This window comes from Narcine bancroftii, chromosome 4 (assembly GCF_036971445.1).
Source record: "Narcine bancroftii isolate sNarBan1 chromosome 4, sNarBan1.hap1, whole genome shotgun sequence".
NCBI classification, from domain to species: domain Eukaryota; kingdom Metazoa; phylum Chordata; class Chondrichthyes; order Torpediniformes; family Narcinidae; genus Narcine; species Narcine bancroftii.
The window spans coordinates 172,850,453-172,876,562 of record NC_091472.1 but is presented as its reverse complement, the minus strand read 5'-3'; the positions used below and the strand labels follow the sequence as shown (position 1 = coordinate 172,876,562).

The following is a 26,110-nucleotide window of genomic DNA, read 5'->3' as shown; positions in this document are numbered from 1 at the left end:
GGCACCATTTCATCCCACTGATGCACAGAATATTGCACATATAACAGGGTTTCATTACCAAAAATCGCAAGTGATTGAGCAGCATTGACATACACATTAACAGTGGACATACAGATCATTCTGTCAGTATTGAGAGGAGGGGGGGTGGGGGAAGAGACCCGGTGCTGGACCCCAGCATCTCATTCCTCTCCATGTGGCCATCACTGTGATGCGCTGTCGTTGAATGATATAGCAAGCCGGTGCAAGGGGGCAGGTACATGCGAGGGGATCCATAGGTCTCTTGGAACTGGGACGGGCAGGCCTCAAATTGCATGAAGATTCCCTGTCCAGTGCAGCACTGAGATGCTCCAGCGCAGATGACAAGCGAGTCACGGCCTGCACGTGCTTGTCACCTTCCGACCGGCATGCTGTCTCCTCGTCCCTCTTCAGCTCCCTGAGCAGCGCTCTCTCCTGCTCCAGAGTCACCTCTGCATGCTGGCGGTCCTTCTCTCCTTCCTCCCACTCAAGTGCGGACATCATGCTATGCAGCTCCTTGGACAGAATCTGAGCCTTTGTCAGCCTCCTGCGCTTGCATGCGTGACAGGGCACTCGGGGTCAAATCAGAAAAAGATCATCAGTATTTCAATTATGTGCTTCCCAATACACACAACCCAATCAATTCTACTATACCTGTGTCCTTTAGTGAGAGAGCCGCCTGGCTACTTCCATTTCCACTGCTGCTTTCGGGGCCATCCAAGGCCATGCCAGTGGATTCATCTCTGGTGACCTGCGCCTCCTGAGTCTGCATCTCTCCTCCTTCAAAGGTACCAGTTGCGGTCTGAGACGCCCCAGGGATGAGCTCTGGGGAATAAGGGCTCTCCGAAGCACTGGCAACGCTCAAGGGTTCTACAGAGCAGCTGGACCCCCATAGAGTGTGGCATTAATCAAAGTACTGCCTCTGCAATTATGCGTTACCACTCCTCCGGTTATGATCCAACACACCGTGGAACTTTTTATGCAGGCTCTTCAGCTTGGTCACTACCTGGGTTTTCGAGAGGACATGACCACTAGCTGAAAGTGCAATGGCCACTCTTTCATATGTGAGACCATCCTTCACTGTCCCTGTCAGCTCCCTTTCCTGGGCTTCTTGAGATAAATGCTCCAGAAGAAGTCTGATCGCAGCATCAGTTCAGTTTGACACCATGGAATCGAAATGAGCCTCCAAAGTACTGAAAAACTTAGTTGCACCAGTAATGCCGAGCCTGCACATTCTCAGGTTTTGCAAAAATCACGCCAAGCGTCTCAGGCTGATGACATTATTGCAATGACATCAGCCCGCCCCCACCCCCAGCAGCCTCTGCTGCTTTCAGTTGCCTAGGGGGAGCGCTTGGAAGCGGAAAATACACCTACCCGAGGAGGGTTGGGTAAGTACTCCTCAGGCCAGGGTTCTCCGCTTTCAGATGGCCTCCCAACAGCCATATTAGAGTATTTTAGGTAGCTTTACGTTGGGGTATTCTGGCCACCTGAAAGCGGCTTTGTAGAAATCTTCATATCTTGTCCTTCATCACCTTCTTTAAGTCCAACAATTTTTATATTATTTCTACTGAAGTTTTCTAACATATCAATTTTTTGAGTTAATTCAAGCATCAGCTTGAACCTTCTTCATTTGCTCTTTTACATGCTGAATTTCAAATTAATTACCCCTAATTTTTGCATCCATCACTTCAAATTTTTGTTCCATTTGTGATAGATTCTCTCCACCTTCTTTGTAGAACCCTTATTTTCAATTATACCCTCTACATTTTTTAAACTCCATTGTTAACTGTAGCAAGGTTTGCTGGATATACAAGATATATAAGACTCTTATTTTATTTTCTCCTGTTTTTTTTGGCCAAAACTCTGTTCAACATACATTTCTTCTTCTTGCTCCTCTTCTTGATCACTGGATCAATTAGCTATTGTCAGGGAAAACCTTGTACAGCGATGTCCAAGGTCTCCCCAGCTCCAGGTTTATCGTCACGGGCACCTATCGTCCGAAGAGCTCCAGGATCCTTCTTCAAGGTAGGCCTCTTCTTTATCTGCTTCTTTATCTTGTTCCAGTTCTTGAAAAGTAACAGTCAGTTTATCTTTCTTAGATGGCATTGTTTATTGTTCTATAGGCTATCTGATAGCTTCCTCTTCTATTTTCTTGCAGTCAGTTCAGGCTTCTTGACTTTTTAAAAAACTTTTTCGTAGAGGGTATTCAAGTCTAGCCCCATGTCATCGTGTGGCATGCCCCCTCCAATCTAATTTTGAATTCATTTGTCTTAGATGCCATATGATTTCATCTTCCATTCTAGCCTGCCATCCAGGACTTTGTCAAAGGCAACACCCAAAAAACTGCCATCATCAATCCTCTTGGTTACGTCTTCAAAAAATGATCAAGTTCGTGAGACACTATTTCCCGATCAGAAAGACATGCTGACTTTATATATAACCACATATAACCATTTACAGCACAGAAACAGGCCAGTTTGGCCCTACTACCGTGCTGAACATCTTCTCTCACCTAGTCCCACTGACCCACATTTGCCCCATAACCCTCCACACCTCTCCCGTCCATATACCTTTCCTTGAATATTAACATCAATCTTGCTTCTACCACCACTGCCAGAAGTTCATTCCACACCCCCACCACCCTCTGCGTGAAGAAATTCCCCCCTCATGTTTCCCTTAAACTTTTCCCCTTTTAATCTCAATCCATGCTCTCTTGCTCGAATCTCCCCCACTCTCAGTGGAAAAAGCCTGTCTGCATACGATAGAACAGCACCATTTCCAAACAATCGGATACTGGGTTGTCAGAGTGTTACTGATAAAGTCAAAACCTACAGGGTCCACAATGACACACTCCAGCCTTTCCAAATTCTGGTGGATCCTGTCCCACAGAATCACTTTTCCACAACTGTAATTTGACTCCTCAGCCTGTAGTTCTATGGCTTTGCTTCTGAAATGAAGTGCCTTAAAACAGACGTGCTAGTAGCCTTGTCCAGGGAGCAATTAGGAATTACATTGCTTATAAAGTCCTCTCCATGTATTTCCTGGCCAGAGACGTCACAGATTTTTCACTATGTTATTCTATAAGGGCACCAAGATCAGGAGCAATATGTTGTAAACCAGTTCAGTTTTAGTGAGTGCCTCAGCAGGTATTTTTTTGCTCTGCTCCAGTGGAAATGTGTTCAGTGCAGTTTTTGAAAAGAGGTACAAATAATGATTCAGACTGACATTTTCTCTCTTGCCTGCAAAAGGTTATGAGCATCTGTAGTGGCTTAATTGTAATCTAAGCCACTCAGGGGTGATAGGGCTTTTGTCAGCGCCATGACTCAGTCACCTGCAAGAAGGAACTCTTCTGCTCAATAGTCTCTTGAAAACATTTGGTTCCAAGTTGTTCTAATTATATATTTCCAACATTCACCGAGATTTGTTTCAGATTTACTCTTCGGGCTTATTTTGTTAGAAGGTAGTTGTCTTCCTTTGGATATGAATATTTTGCATGTCTCGCTGGGACCCTTTAATCCCTTTCTCCACTGTTACTGTGTAAGCAGAGACAGATTTTTTCACTATTCACAGTTCTCGCTGACCATTCCAGTAAGAACTCGACGAGTCAACTCATCTGCAGGAGTTCTTCCAGTGCTCTGATTTTTGTTCCAGATTTAAGCATCTCACTATTTAATTTTTACTTACAACACGGTATAAGCCGATTCCAGCCATTTAAATCAGTGCTGCCAAATTAGCTTATACCCTGGTATGCTTTGAAGGGTGGGAAGAAACCGTAGCTCCCAGAGAAAACCCATGTAGATATGGGGAGAATATACAAACTCCTTATATACAGCACTGGGTTGCTGTCATTTCTGCTAATAAGACTAAGGATAAGTATACCGAGAGAAACATGATTAGAACATTGTTTTACAGTCTTTGAATATCATTGGACATTGTGTTGCTTCTTTAAAATATCTGCTCTTTTTTCATGCAAAATTTAGCTGCAAACTATTCACATAAAGAAATTAACTGAATTTTATGTGAATTAATTATGTAATTACCATTATTTTATTCTATTTGATTCAATTCCAAAACAATAAAAGTGGTATCTTGAAACATTGTTGACTAAGGTAGAGTTGTGAAGCACAATAACAGCACCTGAACCCTGAATCCACCATGTCCGTGCTGATCTTTTGACTCATCTCCACTCATCCCATTTGCTCACGTTAGGTCCGTATCCCAGCAGGCCAAGCAGCATCAATGGGAGAAATGGAATGGTCAATGTTTTGAGCCAGAACCCTTCATCAAGACTGAGAGTGCAGAGGGGAGATGGTTGTATGATGAGGACAGGTTGGGAGGGGTTGGGCAAGGGTAGGGGATGGAGTTGGTGAACCAGCCAGTGTGAAGGATGACCGATAGTGGTGGTTGATGAGGTTGGAAGAGATGCATGTGAATCTTTTCCTCGCACAGAAGGGCTATGTCGGTCCCTGGATGGTGGTGAAGCAGGATATTATCGAGTCAGACAGGGTGAAAACAGGCCTTTCAGCCCAACTTGCCCACACTGACCAAAATATCCCACCCAAACTATTCCCACCTGCCTGGGTTTGGCCCATATCCCTCTAAACACATCCTTTCCATTTATCCATCCAATTTTTTGTTCAAATGTTACAATAGTACCTACCTTATCTACCTCTTCTTGCTCCACTAGGCTCTGTGTTAAAAAAAGTTATTTTCCTGCTAAATCTCTCTCCCCTTACCTTTAACCTGTCCTCTGGCTACCTATCCCCCAACTCTGGGCAAAAGACTTTATTCGTTCACCCGATCTATTCCTCTCCTAATATTGTACACCTCTGTGCGATCACCCCTCATCCTCCTGTACGCCAAGGAATAAAACCCTTCCTTGCTCAACCTCTGTTTGAGAGCAAGTGTTGCAAAAGCCCTCATGGCAGGAATCACAGACCCATCCTTTGCACTGCCCCTCTTTTTCTTTCTGAAGAATTCTGCAAGTTAAATTCAACTTAAACTTAAAAAAAAGCAGTTGATTCACAAGAGTTAAACAAGATTACTATATCTGCAGATGCTGGGGTCAAGTGCAATGCAAACGTGCTGGAGATATTCAGCAGGTCATGCAGCATCCATAGTAAGTGAAGGGTAACCAAAGTTTTGGGCCTGGGCCCTTCTTCAGCTATAAGCAAAAACAGGCAGACACCTGAATAAAATGGTGAGGAAGGGAGATGCTGCATCCACCAATGAATCTGTACTCCTGCCCTTTCCTCCCCTCTCCTCTTCTTCCCACCTTTTTATTCAGGCACTTGTCTGTTTTTGCTTATACCTGATGAAGGGCCTAGGCCTGAAACATTGGTTGTCCTTTACTTATAGTTGGGCCCAGGCCTGAAACATTGGTTGTCCTTGTAGTTTGTCACTATAAAAAATCTCTTTGAATGTCTTCCATTGTTCTTCAACTGTCCCACCATACAGCCTGTGTTCCCGGTCTATGCTAGCCAACTCCTCTCTTATCCCAAACTTGCTGGTTTCAGATTGAACTATTGAACCTTTAATTTGTATGAGAAATTCATTTATACTGTGGTCACTCTTTCTGAGAGATTCACTAACGACAAGATTGTCAATTAATAATACGCAAAAGCCATGTTGTATTTGACTGTATAACTGACAGCAAATTGTAGGACTATGAAGTAGAAGTAGGACGACCGGTTGTGGAAGAATCAGGTATGCAGGTACGTCCAGAATAGAGAACAGCACTCAGTGGTGGTGAGGGGTAAGTGTTTCCCTGGCTATGGCACTGGCAGAGCAGTTCCAACTGCATAGGAGATTATGGTTAACAAAGAGGGCCACTGAGCCACCGCCCTGTGTGGGCCCATGAGGTACCAGAGTAGTGCTCTGGTGAGTTTCGGCAGCACTGCACCCCTGCACAAAAGCAATGGAGAAACTCAGCAGGTCATGTAGCAACTGTAGGAAGTAAACGGAAACCAATATTTCGGGACTGAGCCTTCAGTTAAGGAATGAGCAGAAAATAGGCAGGCATCTGAATAAAAATATACCTGTCTCATTGATCTATGATAGCATTTCCCTTAATGGTTCAGTGACTGGCTGTTTCAGAAAGCTGTCGTTGGATGCATTCTGTGAAGTCCTCCTCATGACTGCTTCAACCAACTGCAAGTTGCAATGCAGGAAGGAGATGGGAAATCTAGTGGCATGGTGCTGTGATAACAACCTCTCTTTTAACCTCAATAAGAAGGAGATAATTGTTAATTTCAGGAAAGGTGGCAGAGACCATACCCCTGTCCACATCAATGGAGCTGAAGTGGAAAGAGTTCTTTGGAATAACCATCTCCAATGACCTGACCCAGACCAAGGACAATTAAGAAAGTGTACCAATGCCTCTATTTTCTCAGAAGGAAGTCCTTCAATAATTTTCACAGGTGCACAATTGAAAGCTTACTTGCTGGATGCATCATAGCATGCATGGTACAGGAGCTGCTCTGCTCAGGTTAGGGAAAATCTACAGAGGTTGTGAATGCAGCTCAGAACATAACACAAACATCCCTCACTTCCATGGACTCCAACCAAATCTCCTGCTGCTTAGGAAATGACTGCAGGACCAATCATCATGACATTAGTGGTTGGGAAGATGTTGGTTATGGAATAATTGGCAGACACATGTCAGGATAGGCCAAAGCCAGAGGGTGGTAAATCTGTGGAATTTGTGCCATAGGTTGTTGTGAAGGCCATCATCCAGATCATTAACATATAAAGTGAAAAGAAGCAGACCCAACACAGCTAGCCAGTCAAAAAAAAACCTTTATCACCCCAGAATGGTAGTGAGGGAGGAGGTGTGGATGCAAGTGTAGTACCTCCTGCAGTGACAAGGGGCCAATTGATGCAAAGGGAAGAGTGGACAATTGCAATGAACTGAGATTTACTGGTGGTGTATTAAACTAATGGCTGGCTCTGTCCCCATCTACCCACAAATAACCCTGGTTTCCCGCCTAAACCTTGAGCCCCTCTGAAGAGCACTATTAGATCCTACCCTCAGTTATAAGCTTAAAAGAATTGTATGTTCTCCCTCCAGTCATGAGTGCTTTTATTCACACCACAATTTTATTAGCTTATTCCCTAAATGATGGAAGTGCTATTCAAGCCAGGTATTCTACCAATAGACCCTCGGTCCACCGACGCAGCTGAGGAGTTCACGTACTGGCTTGACTGCTTCTAGGCCTACCTGAACACGACCAGAGATGCCTTCCACACCGATGAACTCAGGAGGTCCGCACTCATTTCGAGGGTAGGAATGAAAGGGTATGCAGTCATCAGGGACTGCACTACAAATGATGCTGCCATCGAGGATTTGAAATCGCAAAACGAGGTCCTAGCAAGGCATGGATTCGCTCTACATCGCCAACGGCCAGGCGAGACCATCGATGACTACCTGTTGGATCTGTGGACACTTGCCAAGAGTGCAGGTACGAGCGGCTACAGGCAGCGTTTGTGAAGAAGAACAGATCCAGGACACTCTAGTCGCGGGGTCCGCTCGAGATACATGAGACAGATTTCTGCTCGAGTCGGGTAAGGACCTGGCCATGTTGAACCAGTCAAATCATTGGAAAGGGCCAAGCTTGAGAATGACGACCTCAAAGAGAGTGAGCTCACTCACCCAGGTGACCCCTTCCAAGGACAGGACTGGCTATTCCCACTACCCCAGTCCTAATGGCTGCCGCTTCCCATGCTAGTGAGAGCTCCCGCACTAGGGAGTGCGTTTTCTGCGGCAAGAGCCAGCATCCCCGATTGCGTTGCCCGGTTAAATACTCAGTGTGTTCCATCTGTGGCAAGAAAGGACATTGGGCGAGGGTTTGCCATGCGAGGGGAAACCCGGGGAAGTCTGCAGCGTGCACTGCTCCCAGATCCCACTCCAGCCCCAAGCCATCTGCCCCAAATTCACCCGAACCCACTTGCTGTACTACACGCCGACGGAAGGTGGCAGTGAGGATACAGTGCGAAAAGGCTTGGCGGCCATTTGCCGTGAATCAAATTCAAACTCGGTGCCATCATTCTCAGTGGAGGAAGGTGGGTGGCCATCTTTCTGCGCCACGAGGTTGATGCTATCTTACCCAGGATAATGGGGGCCACTCAAGAGTATGGAGTCTCTGGCTCCTTGCCTCGATGGTTCGAGATCAGAACAGACCTCACTAGCTCAGTAACTCCATAGTGACTGTGAAGGTAAACAGACATTCATTCCACTAAATACCTAATCAACACAGACTCCACTGAAAGCTTCATAGACTCACGGACTGTGCAAGAGTACAACCTAAAGATGTATCCTTCCAATTATCGCATATTCCTTGCATCTCAGTTGCACTCGTATTCAAGAACATTGTATAGTACATTTGTCATTTGAAGGGGGGAATTTTGTAAGATATGCCTATATGTACTTGATGGATTGTGTGCTCCAGTGCTGTTGGGTCTGAACTTCCTGTGTCAGCTTAAAAGGGTGACCTTGGAGTATTCTGGTCCCTTCCCCCTTAACGGTTCAGAACAGAGGGCCTCTAAAATTGAACCCACATGCAGCCTCTCCACACTGAATATCAATCCCCCCACCCCACCTCTCTTCCCGAATTTGTCCTCTGACTGCAAACCTATTGCTACCAAGAGCAGAAGGTAAATCACAGCTGACCGAGATTTCATACAGCCTGAGACACAATGTCTGGTTGATGAAGGTATCATTGATCCTAGCACCAGCCCATGGAGAGTGCAAGTGGGAGCGGTAAAAGGGGAAAACAAGTCCAGGCTAATAATTGTCTATACCCAAACCATTAAAAGTGGAAAACAAGTCCAGGCTAGTAATTGACTATAGCCATACCATTAATCGGTACATGCTCCTGGACTCATACCTACCTCCTCCCTCGAATTTCAGACATGGTAAATGATATTGCACAGTATTGGGTCTATTTGACCATCAACCTGAAAGCTGCTCATCACCAACTGCCAATCCACTCCGAGGACCGTCCATATATGGCAATTGAGGCTAACGGTCGTCTCTACCATGTCCAGAGGGTCCCTTTTGGTATTACTAATGGGGTTTCTATCTTCCAGAGGCAGATGGACAGAATGATGGATGAGTATGCTTTGAAGGCTACCTTCCCCTACCTCAATAATGTCACCATCTGTGGCCATACATTGGAAGACCATGATGCCAACCTCCAGAGCTTTTTCCACGCGGCAAAAGCCCTGAACCTTACTTATAACTCTAGCAAGTGCATGTTCAGGACTAAATGTCTGTCTATCCTCAGCTAAGTGGTGGAGAACGGCATCATTGGCCCTCAATCCCGATAAGATGTGCCCCCTGTTGGAGCTCCCTGTTTTCAGGACCATGAAGGCTTTGAGGAGATGCCTGGTGTTATTCCCATATTACGCCCAGTGGATCCCTCAATACGCTGATGAGGTTCACCCTCTTTTAAAAGCCACTATTTTTCCCCTCTTGGCTGATGCCCAAATGGCCTTTAACTAACTCCGAAATCACATTGTAAAAGCTGCCATGCATGCGGTGGATGAGAATGTATCTTTCCAAGTGCAAAGTGACACTTCGGACGTAGCCCTGGCCATACCCTCAACCAGGCGGGCAGGCTGGTTGCATTTTTTTCTCAGACTTTGCAAGGCCATGAGCTCTGGATCCCCTCTTGAAAATGAGGCTCAAGCCATTGTAGAAGATGAGGCCTTGGAGACACTACTTGGCTGGTAGGAAATTTATGCTCCTCACTGACCAACACTCTGTTGCATTCATGTTTAATAATGACATTGCCTATTGGCCAGGAGCCCTTAATGATCCTCCAGGAGCCTTATCTAGAGGAAGCTGTGCCTCTGCATACATCGGCCAACTGAAGTCTCTGCACACATCGGCCAACTGCAGTCTCTGCATAATGAGCTCTGCCATCCAGGGATTACCCACATGGCTCATTTTGTCAAGGTGCGCAATCTGCCCTATTCCATGGAAGATGTCAAGGAAATGACCAGGTCTTGCCAGGTCTGGATAGAGTGCAAGCCGCACTCCTAATGCCCCGTAAAGGCGCAGCTGATCAAGTCATCCAGGGACCTCTCCCCTCCATGAATGAGAACACTTTCTTCCTCTCTTATCATTGATGAATACTCACACTTCCTGTTCGCCATTCCGTGTCCAGACATGTCTACCTTGTCAGTCATAAAGGCCCAAGGTTCCATTTTTGCCCTGTTCAGGTATCTCGGCTATATTCATAGTGACTGGGGCTCATCCTTTATGAGTGACGAGCTATGTCAGTACCTGCTGGTGAGGGGCATCACATCCAGCAGGACCATAAGCTGGGGGAGGGGAGGGGGAAGTAAGGTTGAAAAGGAAAACACCATGATCTGGAAGGCTAGGAAGGCTATCAAACTCATCCTGAAGTCAAGAGACCTTCCAGACTCATGCTGGCAGGAAGTCCTTCTTATGGCTCCATTCCATCTGGTCACTACTATGTACTGCGACCAACTCTACTCCTCACGAGCTTCTATTCAATTTCGAAAGAAGGTCGGCATCGGGAACCACACTCTCAACCTGGCTTACAACTCCTGGTCCAGATCGTCTCAGGAAGCACGTGAGGAGAAGCAAGACCGACCCCTTGGTGGAAAGGGTGAAAATGGTCCACGCCATCCCACGTACGCCTATGTGGTGTTCCCGGGTGGCAGGGAGGACACCTTCTTCATCAAGGACGTGGCACCCACCAGAACAATGGGTCCGTTGCCTCAAGTGCCCTGCGAGCCATAGAGCTCATTCCGACCAACCCCAGTCAGGGCTTCAGGGAATCCGGTTCAGGAGGAAAGTGCATCCCCAACCACTGTAGAGCCGGAGACTCCGCCACTCCTCTCCCACAAGGGGACTAGGAGACTCGAGGAGCCCAAGGGCATCCCGAGCTTAGGCGCTCCACCAGGATCTCCAGTCCTCTTAAAATTGTAAATAATTGTATTTGTTTTTCTGAATCAGTGTTCTTTGTCTTCATCCACTGACCCTAAATTCTGCAGGAAGGGGTGAATGCAGTGAACTGAGATTCACTGGTGGTGTGTTATACTGATGGCTGGTTCCTCCCCCATCAACCCAAATATAACCCTGGTTTCCCACCTAAACCCTGAGCCCCTCTGAAGACCATTGTAAGACCCTAACCTCAGTTATAAGCTAATAAAAGCGTATGTTTTCCCTCCAGTCGTGAGAGCTTTGATTCACGCTACAACGAGAGAGACATGAAGGGAGCAGAGGGGAAGGTGTGTCTGGTAGTCAGATGTTGTAAAGCACACATGTCAAACTCTGGCCCTATAATTATATTTGGCCCGCAAGATCATTTCAAAAATGTATTAGAGGTGGCCCGCCCTGCAGCGAGAGCCGATGCTGTTTTTTGGTAATGTCACCCCCACCATCCTCCCCCTTCATTGCACATCCTTCTCCATTGTAACACGAGAAATTGTAACACGAGAAATCTGTCGATGTCATCAGCCGGCAAGCCAGTTGGAAGGCTCCCCGTACAACCAGTCACTTCTCCCACCTGTCGAGCGGTGCAGCGGATGGGCGAGCGCCTGAGATTTCCTGTCGGCGCGACGGGCATGGCAGGCTGCGCACGGCCCCCGGGCAGCGCGAGCCCCGCGCGACTGGCACCGGACAGCCCTTCCACAGCGCGAGCGCACTTCTCCTGGTCGCCACGGCCTTCAGCGCTTGCACCCGCGCTGACCCCAGGGACGGCTGGTTCGGCCCTGCACGTGAAGAGAGAGATGGTGGCTGTCCGCAAAGGCTGATCGGCAGTGCGCTGGGCCTGAGTGGGTGGGTAAGCAGGGGTGGGCAGAGGGTGTAGGTGAGGAGTAATGGCAGGGGAAGTTATGGTGGTGCGAAGGGCAGTTAGAGGGAGGGATGAGTAGAAGGAGGGGTGGATAGGGAAGAGGTAAAAGGGGAGGGGCAGGGCGAGTAGGGGAGGGGTGATTAGAGGGTGAGAGACTGGTAGAGGGAGGAACAGGTTGAGTGGAGAGGCAGTAGAGGGGCGTGTATAGGATGGGGTGGGTAGAGGCAGAGCGAGTGGAGTGAGGGGTGACTAGAGGTTGGGTAAAGGACTGGTCAGGTAGAGGGATGGTGGGTCGAGGGTGAATAGAGGCCTAGAGCCTGAGGAGTGAGCAGGAAATGCTGAGTCCTGATGCAGGCCAAAATGGACACAGCCTGTGAATGCTGACTACATCTCCACAGGGACCAAATATGTTTCCCTCAGGTCAAGCAAAGGGTGAACTTGAGCTACCTGTAACATTATCCTCCTAAAGTTATATCCTAAAGTTTAACATTACATATGTTGAAAGAAGAGAAAACATGCAGATGTTGTTGAAAATTTTCAATAAATATTTAGTTCGGCCCTCGACTTAGTCCACGTTTTTAATTTTGGCCCTCCGTGAATTTGAGTTTGACACCCCTGTTGTAAAGGATAAAGGTTCTATTATTGTCACGTAATATTACATTTAGAATGTAGTTGTCACTTTGTACAGCACCCCTCACAGAAACCAAGTGGTCTCCCCTCCAAGTTATGACCAGGCTTGAGCCTGCTTAGCTTCCGAGGTCAGACAATCTCAGGCTATTAGGTCGCAGAAATGGCAGAGGATGATATGTGGGATGTGGAGGCTGTTGGGGTGGTAGGTCCAGAGGTGAGGACGAGGGGAATCCTGTCCTGAATACATCGAGGGGGCCGATGTGCGGGTTACAGAGGAGATGCAGGTGAGAGCCGAGTGGTAGATGTTGTTCGAAGAAAGGATAGCATTTCTGGACTTTGGTGTTTTACCTTGATTCTGGCTCCGATCCCCACATGATCAATGTTCTGGTTGGACAACGGATTCTGAATTCTGATTGGATCGTGAGTCTGTGCGGCTCACCACTAGGATGCCAAGTTATTGCGGGGTGGCATAAACCCATGGAAACCGGGGTGGCGGTGGCGCGAGCTCCGCGGCAGAACGCCGGGGGTCGGTAGCGGGTGCTCAGCGGCTGGGCGGCGAAAGAGCCGCGGGATCGACCCTGGAGGTCGCGCGACCGGCTGGGAAAAACCTGAGGTCGGCCCCGGGAGCTCCTGCGGCCGATTGCGGCCCCCGCTCCGAGCCGAGCCCGTGCCGGAGGACGGGAGCCTCTCGCCGTGGAGCGGAGCCGAGAGCCGCCGCAGGATGGTGAGTGAGTTGATCTTGCCGGATACCAGCGACACTTCCTCCAGGCCCTGTGCTGCCGAAGGAGGGCGGGAAGCCCGAGGTTTAACGGTTCCCGTCTTTTAATGGATGTTAAATGGCAGAAGCAGCCACTGCGTTAGTCAGAGGTGGCTCCGCAGGGCACTGTCGCATCATCAGTATGACCAGAACCGGTGATGGAGTGGGTGGAGCGACGGTGGAGATCTCGCCGTTACGGTATCTAGCTGCTGGTGGCGTTTCTCTGTCTAGATTAACAGGGTCCTCCTCTTGTATTTATGATATGAAAGGGAAACAATATGATGGTGCTACCATGACCGCTGTCCCCGGTGCAGTCCTGGAGGTGGCTGACAAACCGGGGTTGATCAATTTTTGCAGTGTGTCTGAGATAACACATGCTCCCCATGTGGTACACTGGTAATAAAGAAGATAATGAACTTGAGTATGAAGAGCACTTGATGATGTCCAAGGTCTAGAAGAGAGTCCCTCTTTTATCCAATCGGGTAAGGTGAGCAAGAAAACCCTAACGCAGTTAGAGTGACCACCTGGCTTTTTAGGATGCTTCATTTGATTTTCTGGGTTCTCTGTTAATTTTGATTAATGGGATGATGAAAATGGTGGCGTTTGGCCCAGAGAAGGTGATGTGCTTTTTCTTGGTGCTGGCGGTTGATGGCTGTTATCTGATATTGATGTGAACTGCAGCCATGGTTTAAAAAAAAATTGGAGTGCCCTTTCAATTAGAAAAAAAAATCTGTGTGTCTTTCAATGACTCGTTGTGCCTGGTTGCAGGCTCCAAGGTGAGTTTAGGTAAGATTTGTCATGGCCTTGTGTAAATAAGGATGACCTTGTAGCAGCTACTCTGTAGATGCTACTAAATAAAGGCAAACACACACAAAGGTAGTCAACTCAAGACTGGTTTATTGCAGACGTACACCCTGACTGTTCATGAGTCCACAGGACCAGCAGGTTAAAGCTATGAGCCATTAGCGCCCTGTGCCTTTAGGCAGGGGCTTCATCTGATCCACTCACTGTACTTTGGGGCCCAGCACTGCTAGCCCACGATGTGTCAGGTAAGTCTGTGAACTGATGGTGGCGGTTCGCAATACCGTGCTTTGCACCTGCTACAACCTATTCATTGGTAGAGTATCCCCTTGATCCTTTTTGATCAATCTTCTCTGGTCATTGCATTCAAGAACTGTATACCCACTTATCACCCCCTTGCAGTATCACTATTCTTCCTCCACCTGGTCCTTTGGTTTCTCTTGCTTCACGATCTGATCGGCACATGCCAATTAACTGCCTCTGTTTCATTGATCACCCTTCCCTGGTTCACCAATCCCCCCCTTTGGGTCCCTGTCCAACCTTTCCCATCCTGTGTCATTATACTTGCTAATTCCCTTTGCTCACTCAGCCTTGATGAAGGGTTCTGGCCTGAAACAGTAACAATTTTTTTCTCCATCTAGCAGTAGTTCTTCCAGCAGATTGTGTTTAGCTCCATATCCCAGCAACTGCAGGCTCTTGTGTGTACTCCTGAATTGTGTTCATCATTGAGAATGTAAATGAGCCTGCTTTCATCATTTGGGCAGCACAGAGGTATAGCCGCAAGAGCACTGCCTCACAATGTTGAGATCTAGGTTCATTCCTGCCCTTTGAGTTTGCATGTTCTCACACATGGCTTCTTCCAGGTCTCTGGTTTGCTTGTGTCCCAATGATGCATGGATTTATTGCTTAATTGGCTGCTGTAATATGCTCCTAATATGTGAGTGAGTGGTAGAATATGATAGGAGTTAATGGGAAAGTAGAGGGAAGAAGGGTTAATGCAGAATTAGTGCAAATGGATGTTTGATGTTTAACATGGACTGGAGGGCATGTTAACATACCGTACATCTTTTATGGCAATGTGACTTATTACAGGAATGATCTCTTCCCTCGGATCAATTTTTAGGTATGATCTCAGTCTTGAATATACTCAGCAATGGAGAATATGCACCCTCTTGAGGTGGAGAATTCCAAAGATTGAGGTGGAGAATTCCAAAGATTGAGGTGGAGAATTCCAAAGATTGAGGTGGAGAATTCCAAAGATTGAGGTGGAGAATTCCAAAGATTGAGGTGGAGAATTCCAAAGATTGAGGTGGAGAATTCCAAAGATTGAGGTGGAGAATTCCAAAGATTGAGGTGGAGAATTCCAAAGATTGAGGTGGAGAATTCCAAAGATTGAGGTGGAGAATTCCAAAGATTGAGGTGGAGAATTCCAAAGATTGAGGTGGAGAATTCCAAAGATTGAGGTGGAGAATTCCAAAGATTGAGGTGGAGAATTCCAAAGATTGAGGTGGAGAATTCCAAAGATTGAGGTGGAGAATTCCAAAGATTGAGGTGGAGAATTCCAAAGATTGAGGTGGAGAATTCCAAAGATTGAGGTGGAGAATTCCAAAGATTGAGGTGGAGAATTCCAAATGCTTCTGGTGATGGAATGCATCAAAGCACATCTCCCAGAGGCACTGGATCCACTTCAATTCACTTATAGAAGAAACCATTCCACAGATGATGCTATAGCCTTGTTGCTTCACTCTATCCTTGCCCACCTGGAGAACAATGCCTCATTTGCAAGACTGCTGTTCATTGATTTCATTTCAGCATTTAATATGATAATTTCCCAGAGCCCAATGGAGAAGCTGTCCTCGTTGGGACTCAACACCCCTCTCTGTAATTGGATGCTGGACTTGCTAACGGAAAGACTAGAGTCTGTCTAGATCGGAAGCAGAATATTGATCACTGTCACATTGAGCACTGGCGCACCCCAGGGCTGTGTGCTCAGCCCATTCCTGTTTATGCTACTGATCCATGTCTGCATTGCCACATCCAGCTGCAACAATGACATCAAATTTGCAGATGACACAGTAGTAGTTGGGTCTCATCAGCAACAACAATGAGTTACACTACAGAGAAGAGGTGGAAAATTTTATGAAATGGTGCAAGAGTAACAACCTTAGTCTCAACATGAACAAGCCAAGGAAGATGATCGTAATTTTTCTGGTGGACAAGCAATGACCATCCTCCATTACACATCAACAATTTTGTGGTAGAGCGAGTGGAGAGCACCAAGTTTCTTGGAGTTCACTTAACTAGTGATCTATTGTGGATACTGAACATCTCTTGTCAGGAAGGTGCAACAGTGAATGCACTTCCTGAGAAGACTGAAGCGGGCAAGGCCACTGTTATTGTCAACCTTCTCTCGGAGCTCTATCAAGAACGTCCTAGCCGGCTGCATCACAGTGTGGTACAGTTGATGCAGAGAAATTGATTGGAGGTCAATCCACTGACCATAAGAGTGGCAAAGAGGATCACTGGAGTCTCTCTTCCCACCCATTGACATGATCTACCAGGATCGTTGTCTGAAGTGAGTGCACAAAATCATTTGAGGAACCCTTCCAACATTCACACAGCATCTTTCAGCTGCTCCCATTGAGAAAGAGATACAGGAGTATCTGAGCCAGCACCACCAGACTGAGAAACAGCTTCTTCCCATGGGCAGTGAGAATGTTGAATGACCAAAGGAACTGCTGAGACTCTCTTTTGCACAAAGCAATATTTATTAATTATAGACAAAATATTTGTCCTACATATGCATTCTTAATGCAAGTGTATTAGTTCGGCATTGTAAGAGTAAGTTTTAAGCAACTGGAAAATATATTTATCCAGCATCTACCAATCTCCTTGGGCGACGCTTCCTGGTTGACACCCTTTCCTCCCGACCCCCCCATCTCCGACGCACGCCACCGGAAGGCAGGGCGCATGTTACAGGCTGCCAATTACTCTTCAATACGGACTTGCAGCTCCCGTACTATCCCCCACCATTTTGGCAACCACCGCTTCACTTGGCAATTTGTTTTAGCAGACATCTACCAGCCTCTCCTGGGCAGACTTCCTGGGGGCCCACTTCTTCCTAATTGACATCAAGGGCTGTCGGCTTGTACATGCAAAGACCTTTCAGACCCTTGCACTGGAAGGCACCAAATTGACTGATCCCCACTTACACTTGATGGCAATGAGTTCACCAAGATTCTAGCCGAGTTCCCCTCCATCACGGTGCCGAACTTTAACTCCACGGGACAAGGCATCACATCCTCTCTAAAGGCCCCCCCATACCAGAGCATGCTGTCTCCCGCCAGATAAACTCAACCTCACCAAGGAGGAGTTTTTTTAAAATGGGGGAACTCGGCATTGTCCGCTGCTTTGACAGCCCTGGGCCTCCCCCCTCCATGTGGTCCCGAAGGCATCAGGGGGTTGGAGACCACACAGGGACTACTGCCGGTTAAATGAACCCACCACGCCCTGTCCCCCATATTCAGGACTTTTATGCAAACCTGAAGGGGGCATGGATATTTTCCAAAATTGACAATCTGTAGCTATCATCAGATCCCCGTCCACCCTGAGGATATCGCAAAGACTACTATTATTACACCATTTGGGCTGTTCGAATTCCTCAGAATGTCCTTAGGCCTAAAAAACGCTGCGCAAGTGTTTCAAAGGCTTATGGATGCTGTGGGCAGGGATTTGAAATTTGTGTTCATCTACCTTGATGACATTCTGATTGCAAGCTGTGATCGTGCCAAATACGCTGGTTACATCAGACAGTTGCCCCACAGATTGAGTGAGTTTGGCCTTACAATTTATTCAGGAAAATGCCAGTTCAGCAAAGACTCAATTGACTTTTTAGGTCACAAGATTGACTGTTATGGGGCCAAACGACTACCCAACAAGGTAGAGGCCATTCGAGTATTCACCAAGCCTACGACAGTAAGGGGACTACAAGAATTCACAGGTGTGAATTTTTACTGCAGATTCCTGCTAGGGTTGGCTCACACCATGAAACCTTTATTCTCCCTCATGACAGGTACAAAGAAGTTGATTTCGTGGAACCAAGAGGCATCCGATGCGTTCCAAGAAACAAAAGGTGTGCTGGATAACACCGCCCTCCTGATACACCCTAAAATTGATGCCCCCACCGCTCTCATAATAGGGGGAGCCTTGGAACCGTGGATGAGTGGACACTGACAGTCCCTTGCATTTTTCAGTAGAGATCTGTGGGCGTCTGAACTGAGATATAGTGCTTTCGATAGAGAATTCCTGGCGTGGTACCTGGCAATCAGACATTTTAGATACTTCCTTGAGGGCAGGAAATTCCAAATTTTTACAGACCAGAAACCTCTTACCTTCGCCTTCTCTAAGGTTTCTGACCCGTGGTCAGCTAGGCAACAAAGGGGCATTTCATATATTTCAGAATTTTCTAATGACATTCAGCATATTGCTGGAAAATCCCACGTGGTGGCCAATGCCCTGTCACGTGCCATGATACAGTCTGTACACACCTCAACATGAAGCATTCTGGGGGAATTCCTGGCTGAAGCACAGGCAGCGGACAAGGACATTGACGCATATCACACTGCAATTACTGGCCTCCTGTTGGAGAATGTACAGCTTGGTCCTGGGGAGTTGACTGTCCTGTGTGACATGTCTACAGGTAAGCCTCATCTGATCATTCCCACTACCTGGATTTTTGAGGCTATACACAACTTGGCACACCCTGCTATCAAAATGACTGTCATGATGGTTGTTAGTCGATTTGTCTGTAAAGAGGTCAGCCAGTGGGACACGAATTGTATACGGTACCAGGCCTCAAATGCTTGCTCACACTAAAGCCCCCCACAATAATTTCAACCACCACAACACCATTTCAGCCACGTTCACATGAATCTGGTGGGCCACTTATCAATATCCAGAGGTGTATTCTACTTACTGACCCTAGTAGACAGGTTGACCAGATGGCCGGAAGCCATTGCCAGAGACCTCCACAGAAATGTGCGCCAGAGCCCTCCAGTACAATTGGGTGGCTAGGTTCGGTGTTCCAGAGCATATAATCTTGGACAGGGGCTCCCAATTTACCTCCAGCCTCTAGTCTAATCTCACTAACATCCTGGGTACTCAGCTCAACCATACCAAGGCTTATCATCCTCAGGCCAATAGTTTGGTGGAGTGATTCCATCAATACTTTAAAGCAGCTCTCATGGCCAGACTCAATGGCCCTAACTGGGTGAACGAGCTCCAGTGGGTACTCTTGTGGATCCGGGCCATTCCTAAAGAGGACCTAGAGGTTTCTGGAGCCAAAATAGTGTACGGCGCACCATTGGTGATTCTGGGGGAATTCCTGGCTGTCAGAGACACTGGGGATGATTTCCCTGCGGCTGCCTTGTCCCACCTGCAGGACCCCCTGGGCACACTCGCCCCGACACAGCCATAGCAGCACAGCTCACGAATGATATTCGTACTTAAAGAAGTTGAGACTTGTAAAAAAGTATTTGTCAGACGCAGGGTACACAGACCCCAACTACAGAGGCCTTACAAAGGCTCATCAAAGTTATATGACACAACAGGTCAATGTGTCTTTTGGATATTGGAAGGAGAAATGAGATTTTCACCCTGGACCAGCTCAAGCTGACTCTGACCACCCGATCCCTGATCCAACCCCTTGCCGAAGGGGGAGGCCTCCCAAGCACAAGGCCGTTTCTAGCGCCGATTCTGGGAGGGGGGGGTGGGTTGTGTAGCGGCCAACCTTGCCATGCTCGAAGCGACGACCTGACCCCGGGAGCCCACAGCCTACAATGCTGGCTGAGATGGGCTATGCACTTTGATGTCGACACTCGACTCAGCAGCACACTCTGATGGGCTGGCAAGCGGCAGCCGATTGGGTGGAGCTGGGGAAGCAGCCACACCCGAGGATAAGAGGGGCTTACTGGATAGCGTTAAACAACCAATCCCAGGAAGCCGATTGTAATACCACCAATCAGGTGGCATGATGATGTCAGAGATGGGCTTCTGAGCCCTATATAAGGAGAGCTGCCAGCACAATAAAGCAGTGTTGAATTCACTCCCATTATGTGTGTCTCTGAGCATAACCTCTCCAGTGGTAGCAGCCGCTACAAAACTATGCATTGATCTGTAAAGCACTGTCCTTGTTATAACCTGCCAATGTGAAAAGAGTCCACTATTTTCTGTGTCCATTGGTTAATCTGTTATCCATGCTAAATTTGTAATCCCACCCAATGCTAGTGAAGTATCTTGAACCTGAAATGTCATTTCTATATTTTCACAGATTCTTTTTGACCGGCAAATGTTTTCAGAATGTTATTTTATAAATGCTTATTTCTATAATATATCATTAAAATACTTAGCATGTCATATGTAGCCCCTTTGAAAATGAACTTTTAAAAAGTTAAGTATCTTGATTCACTGGTTACCTTTTTTTTCATCCACTGAAACAGGAAAACTGCAAGTTTTGTCTAATCGCATTATTATTTCCCACGTGCCTTATTGACACTTTTGCAACATTTGACTGCAATGTGCTCTTTCTCCTTTTTGTGTTATATTTGCTGTTTTCTAATTTGTTTCTACATTTGTAACATTCAACTATTAAAAGCTCAAAATACGTTTTTTAAAGCTTGGAGTCCCAAGACTGCATCATTCTATTAATAACATTGGGATATACAAAAATATTTCAGCAGAAAGGTCAGAACATGGGTGATAATTTAAAAAATATCTTGAAGAGTGATTACAAGAGTTGTAGAAGTAAGGTCAAGGTCAGTTCGAATTGACTCCGACAAAAGAGTTTGTTGCCATGTTACGTGGGGGAAAAGTACTTAAGAGAACAATAAGTTGTAGTACATTTGTTAGATGACAGACACAAATTACTTATATTGCAGGATACACAGCTGTGAGACAGAGCACAAGTTTTCTGCCAGGTCTGATTATCAAGTGCTCATTTTGTCAATTGATGGTGAATTTTCTCAGGTGATGATGAATTTCACTAAATTTCTTCCTTCCCTGAGAAATGATTCCTGGAATATGGGAAGCGTTCATGTTTTCCAGAGATTTGTGGTGACCTTTTATTTTTGGATGATGTTTGGTGGAGGACCTTTGTCTTCTGGATGTTGAGTGTCAGACCATCCTTGAGTCTGATATCTTGAAGCCTGGGCTCTTGAGAGCATACAAATGGTAGTGAAGTCTTTATACAGTGCCCATATGCTTCTAAGACTATAACAAGTAACTCAAGATGGTGGGGGAAGGGGAAATGCCTCCAACATTTCTCTGCAGATTCTTCCATATTCATGAGAAAGGCAAGCAAAGTGGCATCAGCAACTTTCCCCAAAGCTATGTCCCTCACATTGAGTCTCTTGTTACTCTATCAGCTGCATCTGTCTGGCCATGCCATTAGCAAGCCTAATACCAAATTCTCAAAGTAGGTGCATTATTCTGAGCTCTGTCATGGTAGGAAATTATCTGATCGACAGGGAAGAAGATTCAAGGGTGTGTTTAAGTTATCCTGACTCCCAGGGGTCCAGTAATTTTAGGCAGCAAGGTTACTGGAGTGGTTAGTGAAATACTATTGCAGATCTGGGTTTGAATCTGGAATTGTCTGCAAGGTGTTTGTCTGTACTTCCCATATCGGAGTGGGTTTCATTCAGGTTCTCTGATTTTCTCCCACCCTCCAAAAATGTATGGAGTTTGTAGGTCAATTGGTATATTTGATCATGTGGGCCGGAAGGGTCTGTTTTCATGTTTTATGTCAAAATCTCAGAGTGGAGGAAGAATGTTGGTGATGTTAATAAAAATTTTTATCCCATGCATTGGGAGCAAGCTGAAGTACTGTACAGGCAGCAGTAGAACATACTAATGCCTAAGAAAATGGAGGGTAAATGGATTGAGGCTTTATTTACTTTAAAATTTTAGTGCAGAATTAGAAGATTTTATTTTCTGCTTTACCCTTTGAGTGAAATATAAGAAAAGAACATGATAAAATAATGTTGCTGGTTAAGGTTGATTCTGCAGCAGTTCTTTTGTACTTTGGAAGTGCAGTATTTAAACATTATTACTGAAAAGGCTAATAAATGCCCCAAATGTAAGAGTTGCATCGTGTCTTGGTCCTGACTTTTCCATCCATACCCTCCCACTGCTGAGAGGATGGGTTTGAAGTAGCATCTCAATGTTTTGAATAAGATTGTGCGGAGTCCAGTTAATTGTTTTTTTTTTGTTTCACTAGATTCGCATTGCAGCTTTAAATGACACTACAGTGGTGGAAGACTATGAAGAATCCTACAAGAGCCACAAAACTCAAACAAAAGAAGCTCAGGTTTGTACTAATTATTTTTTGATGGCTTATTGTGCCAGTGGTAGCAGACCAGATGAGATTAGCTAAATCAGCACAAACTGGAAAAGAGCCTTGGGCCATTTGGATCTCTTTTAGTAATGGGGAAATCAGAATCAGAATACAGTGGTACCTTGTTATAACGCGATGATTTGGGTCCAAAAAATTGGATCACAAAAAAGTGGGGTCGTGCTAAATCGGGGTCACGATAGACAGCGTTTTAAAAAAAAAATAAAGAATGCATGTACAATACCTGTATTTGCAATCATCTTTTTTATTTCTTACAATCTTCATTTGATTTTTTAAAAAAGCAGTCAAGTGTTTGTTGCCTGAACGCAGCAGGTCGCTGGGGGGAGTGAAATCCAAAATGCCTCTGAGCTGGAGGACTTTTATGTGCTCCGCATCCTGGGTCTCCAGCCAACATAGGCTGGCCTTGAGGTACTCAATGACTTCAGACACTTTCGGGGGTAGGGGGTGGAGGCTCCTCATTGTCATCCTCCTGTGGTTCGGGATCTGGTGCTATAGTAACATTAAGGATGATCTCGGAGTCTCAGATGCTCATATGTCGGACATTTATCATTGCCAGAGAACCACTGGTGAAAATTCTCTTTGGTAATTTGAAACAGCCTCTGCGCCTCACCTACCTCTTTATTTGTGAAGCCGTCGAATTCTCGCTCATCATCATCATCGTCGTCTTCATCTTCCTTGGTGGATTTTCATTATGAAAAGGCTGGACCTAGACCCTTCTCCCAGCATTTTCCACACATGAGCTGACTGCTGCCCAGCCTTTCCCACCTAAGTGGCAAATTTCTTTAACATTCATGCTTTTCAGAGAGTCATCCAGTGTTGTTGATTTGTCTACAATTCTGCAAATTAACTCACACCTGTAATTCTGCTCGAACACAGAGATGATCCTCTGATCTAGGGGCTGGATCTTAGATGTAGTGTTCTTTGGGAGATAAGAAACTTGGATCATTCCATCGCGGCTTAATCGTTTGGCAGCTGGCGGGTGGGCAGGATAGTTGTCAAGCAAAAGAAGAGCTTTGGGTTCTAGCTTTTGCTTATGCAAATGAGGCTGGGCAGCAGGGTCAAAAGTTATATAAAACCAGTCCTCAAAGATGATACTGGTCATCCAAGCATTGCTGCTATGTACGGTAATGACCATGTTGACATGGTGGAAACAACAAAGTGAGCGAAATTTGTTTTAACTGATGTGTTCCAGTCTTGTTAACACAAAACAACATCACGTGATCTTTGCATTGATTGAACCCTTCTTGTCGATGGGCATCATCTTTGCTAGACAGTGTGCAGTCTGGGATCATCTTGTAGCAGAGGCCTGTTTCATCACAGTTGTACACTTGTTCTTCAACATTGCCACTTTCTTCTGAGTTTTTTTTAGTTCTGCTGGGTATTTGCTGGAGGCAGCACTGTCGGCTGAGCGAATTTCTCCAGACACTAAAACTTGAGAAATCCCTTGATGGCGTTTAAACCAGTCTAGCCATCTATTGCTAGCTTTGAACTGTGTGATTTCTCCGTTGATCAGCTGGTCAAACTTCTTGGCTCGAGCTTTGAGAATAGGCCCGGTAATTGGAAGGCCTTCTGAGCATGACTGAACGAACCATTCATACAGGGAGTCATCTTTTGTGGTCTTCATGCATTTGGCCTTTAGTCCTGCCTCTTCTGCAACTTTCCAAAAAGATGTGCATAACTTAGCTTCCTGAGATTTACAGCCACGAAGTGTTGATTCAGGTGTGCCAAGGTCACGTGCAATTTGGGGTTGACTTGTATTCTTGAATGCGTCAAGTGGATGAAGTTTAACTTTCACTGAAAAAGGTCTTCATCTTCTAACGGTGTGTTCCATTTTGATTTGAAAATGATTTCAATTCTGGAAAGAGGACAAAAATGTGTTCTGGAAAGAGGACAACCCTATCACGTTTTGAAAGGTGGGAGGAAACTGGAGCACCTGGAGGATATCATGCAAGATCGGGAAGAGTACAAACTCTTCACAGACAGTGCCGTATTTGAACCAAGGTCACGAGCACTGTAACAATGTTACGCTAACTGCTATGCTATCTGTGGCCCCTGTATCCTATTGTGTTCTTCTTCTGATGGAAGAGTCCAAAATCCAGGACTTAGTTGCAAGATAGGGGAGCTGTCATTTAAAACTGAGATACAGAGCAATTCTTCTTGCACAGGGTGATGAGTTCTGGAATTTTCTAGTGCTGGAGGCTGGATTACTGAAGGTCAGTAATCGAAGGCTCTATTGTAGCTTTGCAAAGTTTGGATTAGACCCCACTTTGAATATTGCGTTCAGTTCTGGTTGCCTAATTACAGGAAGGATGTAAATGCTTTTGAGAGGGTGCAGAGCAGATTTACCAGGATGTTGCCTGGATTGGAGAACATGTTGACAGAGCTAGGGGTTTTGTCTTTGTGCAACAAAGAATAAGAGGTGACTTAGTGGAGGTATACAAGATTACAAATGGCTTAATAGGGTGGACAAATAGCAAATAGCAGAGGATGTCTGTTTAAGATGAGCAGTTGAAGGTTGGTAGTGAAGACTTGTACAATAGGGACATTAAAAAGACTCTTAGAGAGGTAAATGGATGTAAGAAAAAAATGGAGGATTATCGCTGTGCAGTAGGGAAAAATTAGATTGTTGTGGGATAGGTTTACATCATGGGTTGAAAGGCTGTAATGTTCTGTGTGGATGTGGTACAGAACAGGCCTGGAGCTTTGAACATTCTGAATGGCACAGTGTACTTGAGGGGTCAGATGGCTTACTGCTGTTTGTGTTATCATGGTATCACCCTGAGGGGTCAGGTGGCTTACTGCTGTTTGCGATATCATGGTATCACCCTGAGGGGGCAGGTGGCTTACTGCTGTTTGCGATATCATGGTATCACCCTGAGGGGTCAGGTGGCTTACTGCTGTTTGCGATATCATGGTATCACCTTGATGATCTCTTTTACTCCACAGATGCTGAACCTAACCTGCTGAATTCCTCCCAGGTTTTGTTCCAGATTTCCGCTGTCTCCTCTTGTGTCTCCCTATTACGTGTTCTTCCAGTTTGATAATCCTATTAAGCAGCTATTTTGTTTATCTGCTGGAGATTTGTAGGGTAGTCTCTCCCTTGGAGGCTGATCTGCAGGGTCTAACCAGATGTTTGTTTCCTTCAATACAGGAAGCTGAAGCATTTTCCCTGTACCACAAAGCATTAGATCTACAGAAGCATGATCGGTATGAAGAATCTGCAAAAGCTTACCACGAGCTGTTGAATACGCAGTTGTTGAAAGAGGTAAATTATAGAAAACATGAAGGCTTGATGCCGTGGCAATATATTGGTAATTAATATGAAATATTTAAGAACAATTTTGTCAGATTCAGTAAATAAAAATGGCCTCTGTTTAGTGCTGTACACAAATTGTTTTTAAATATTCACTATGAAATTATGAATAAAAATTAATTTATTGGTTTGCAAGTATTCCTTTTTACTGAGTGGATTGGATGAGCCATGCTTTGCCCAGAGGGGAGGAGTGGACATCAGTTTAATGGGAGAGATTTAACAGGAACCTGAGTGGTAACTTTTGTTTTTGCACAGAGGGTGGTGGGTTTATGGAATGGGCTGATTCTAGGGGCTTACCACTCAAACAAAAACTTGCGTTGTAAATCTCATTTAAACTTCCTAACCTTTTTCTTTCCACT

The 26,110-nt window shown here is 45.9% G+C and overlaps 1 protein-coding gene across 8 annotated transcripts in view; it reads left to right on the top strand.

The window, feature by feature from the left end:
* The first annotated feature begins 12,671 nt into the window (after nucleotides 1-12,671).
* The window catches only part of cabin1 (calcineurin binding protein 1), a 570,396-nt gene continuing 556,957 nt past the window's right edge, over nucleotides 12,672-26,110 (top strand). For 5 of the 8 annotated variants that reach the window (XM_069933020.1, XM_069933019.1, XM_069933015.1 and 2 more), the window contains exons 1-3: nucleotides 18,103-18,163; nucleotides 22,304-22,393; nucleotides 25,590-25,703. In XM_069933020.1, the coding sequence (XP_069789121.1) occupies nucleotides 18,143-18,163; nucleotides 22,304-22,393; nucleotides 25,590-25,703 (225 nt within the window). In that variant the 5' untranslated portion in view covers nucleotides 18,103-18,142. Of the gene's footprint in view, nucleotides 12,758-12,926; nucleotides 13,198-14,230; nucleotides 14,280-18,102; nucleotides 18,164-22,303; nucleotides 22,394-25,589; nucleotides 25,704-26,110 lie in introns of those variants that run through there. The other 3 variants (XM_069933017.1, XM_069933018.1, XM_069933016.1) reach the window with 3 other exon arrangements.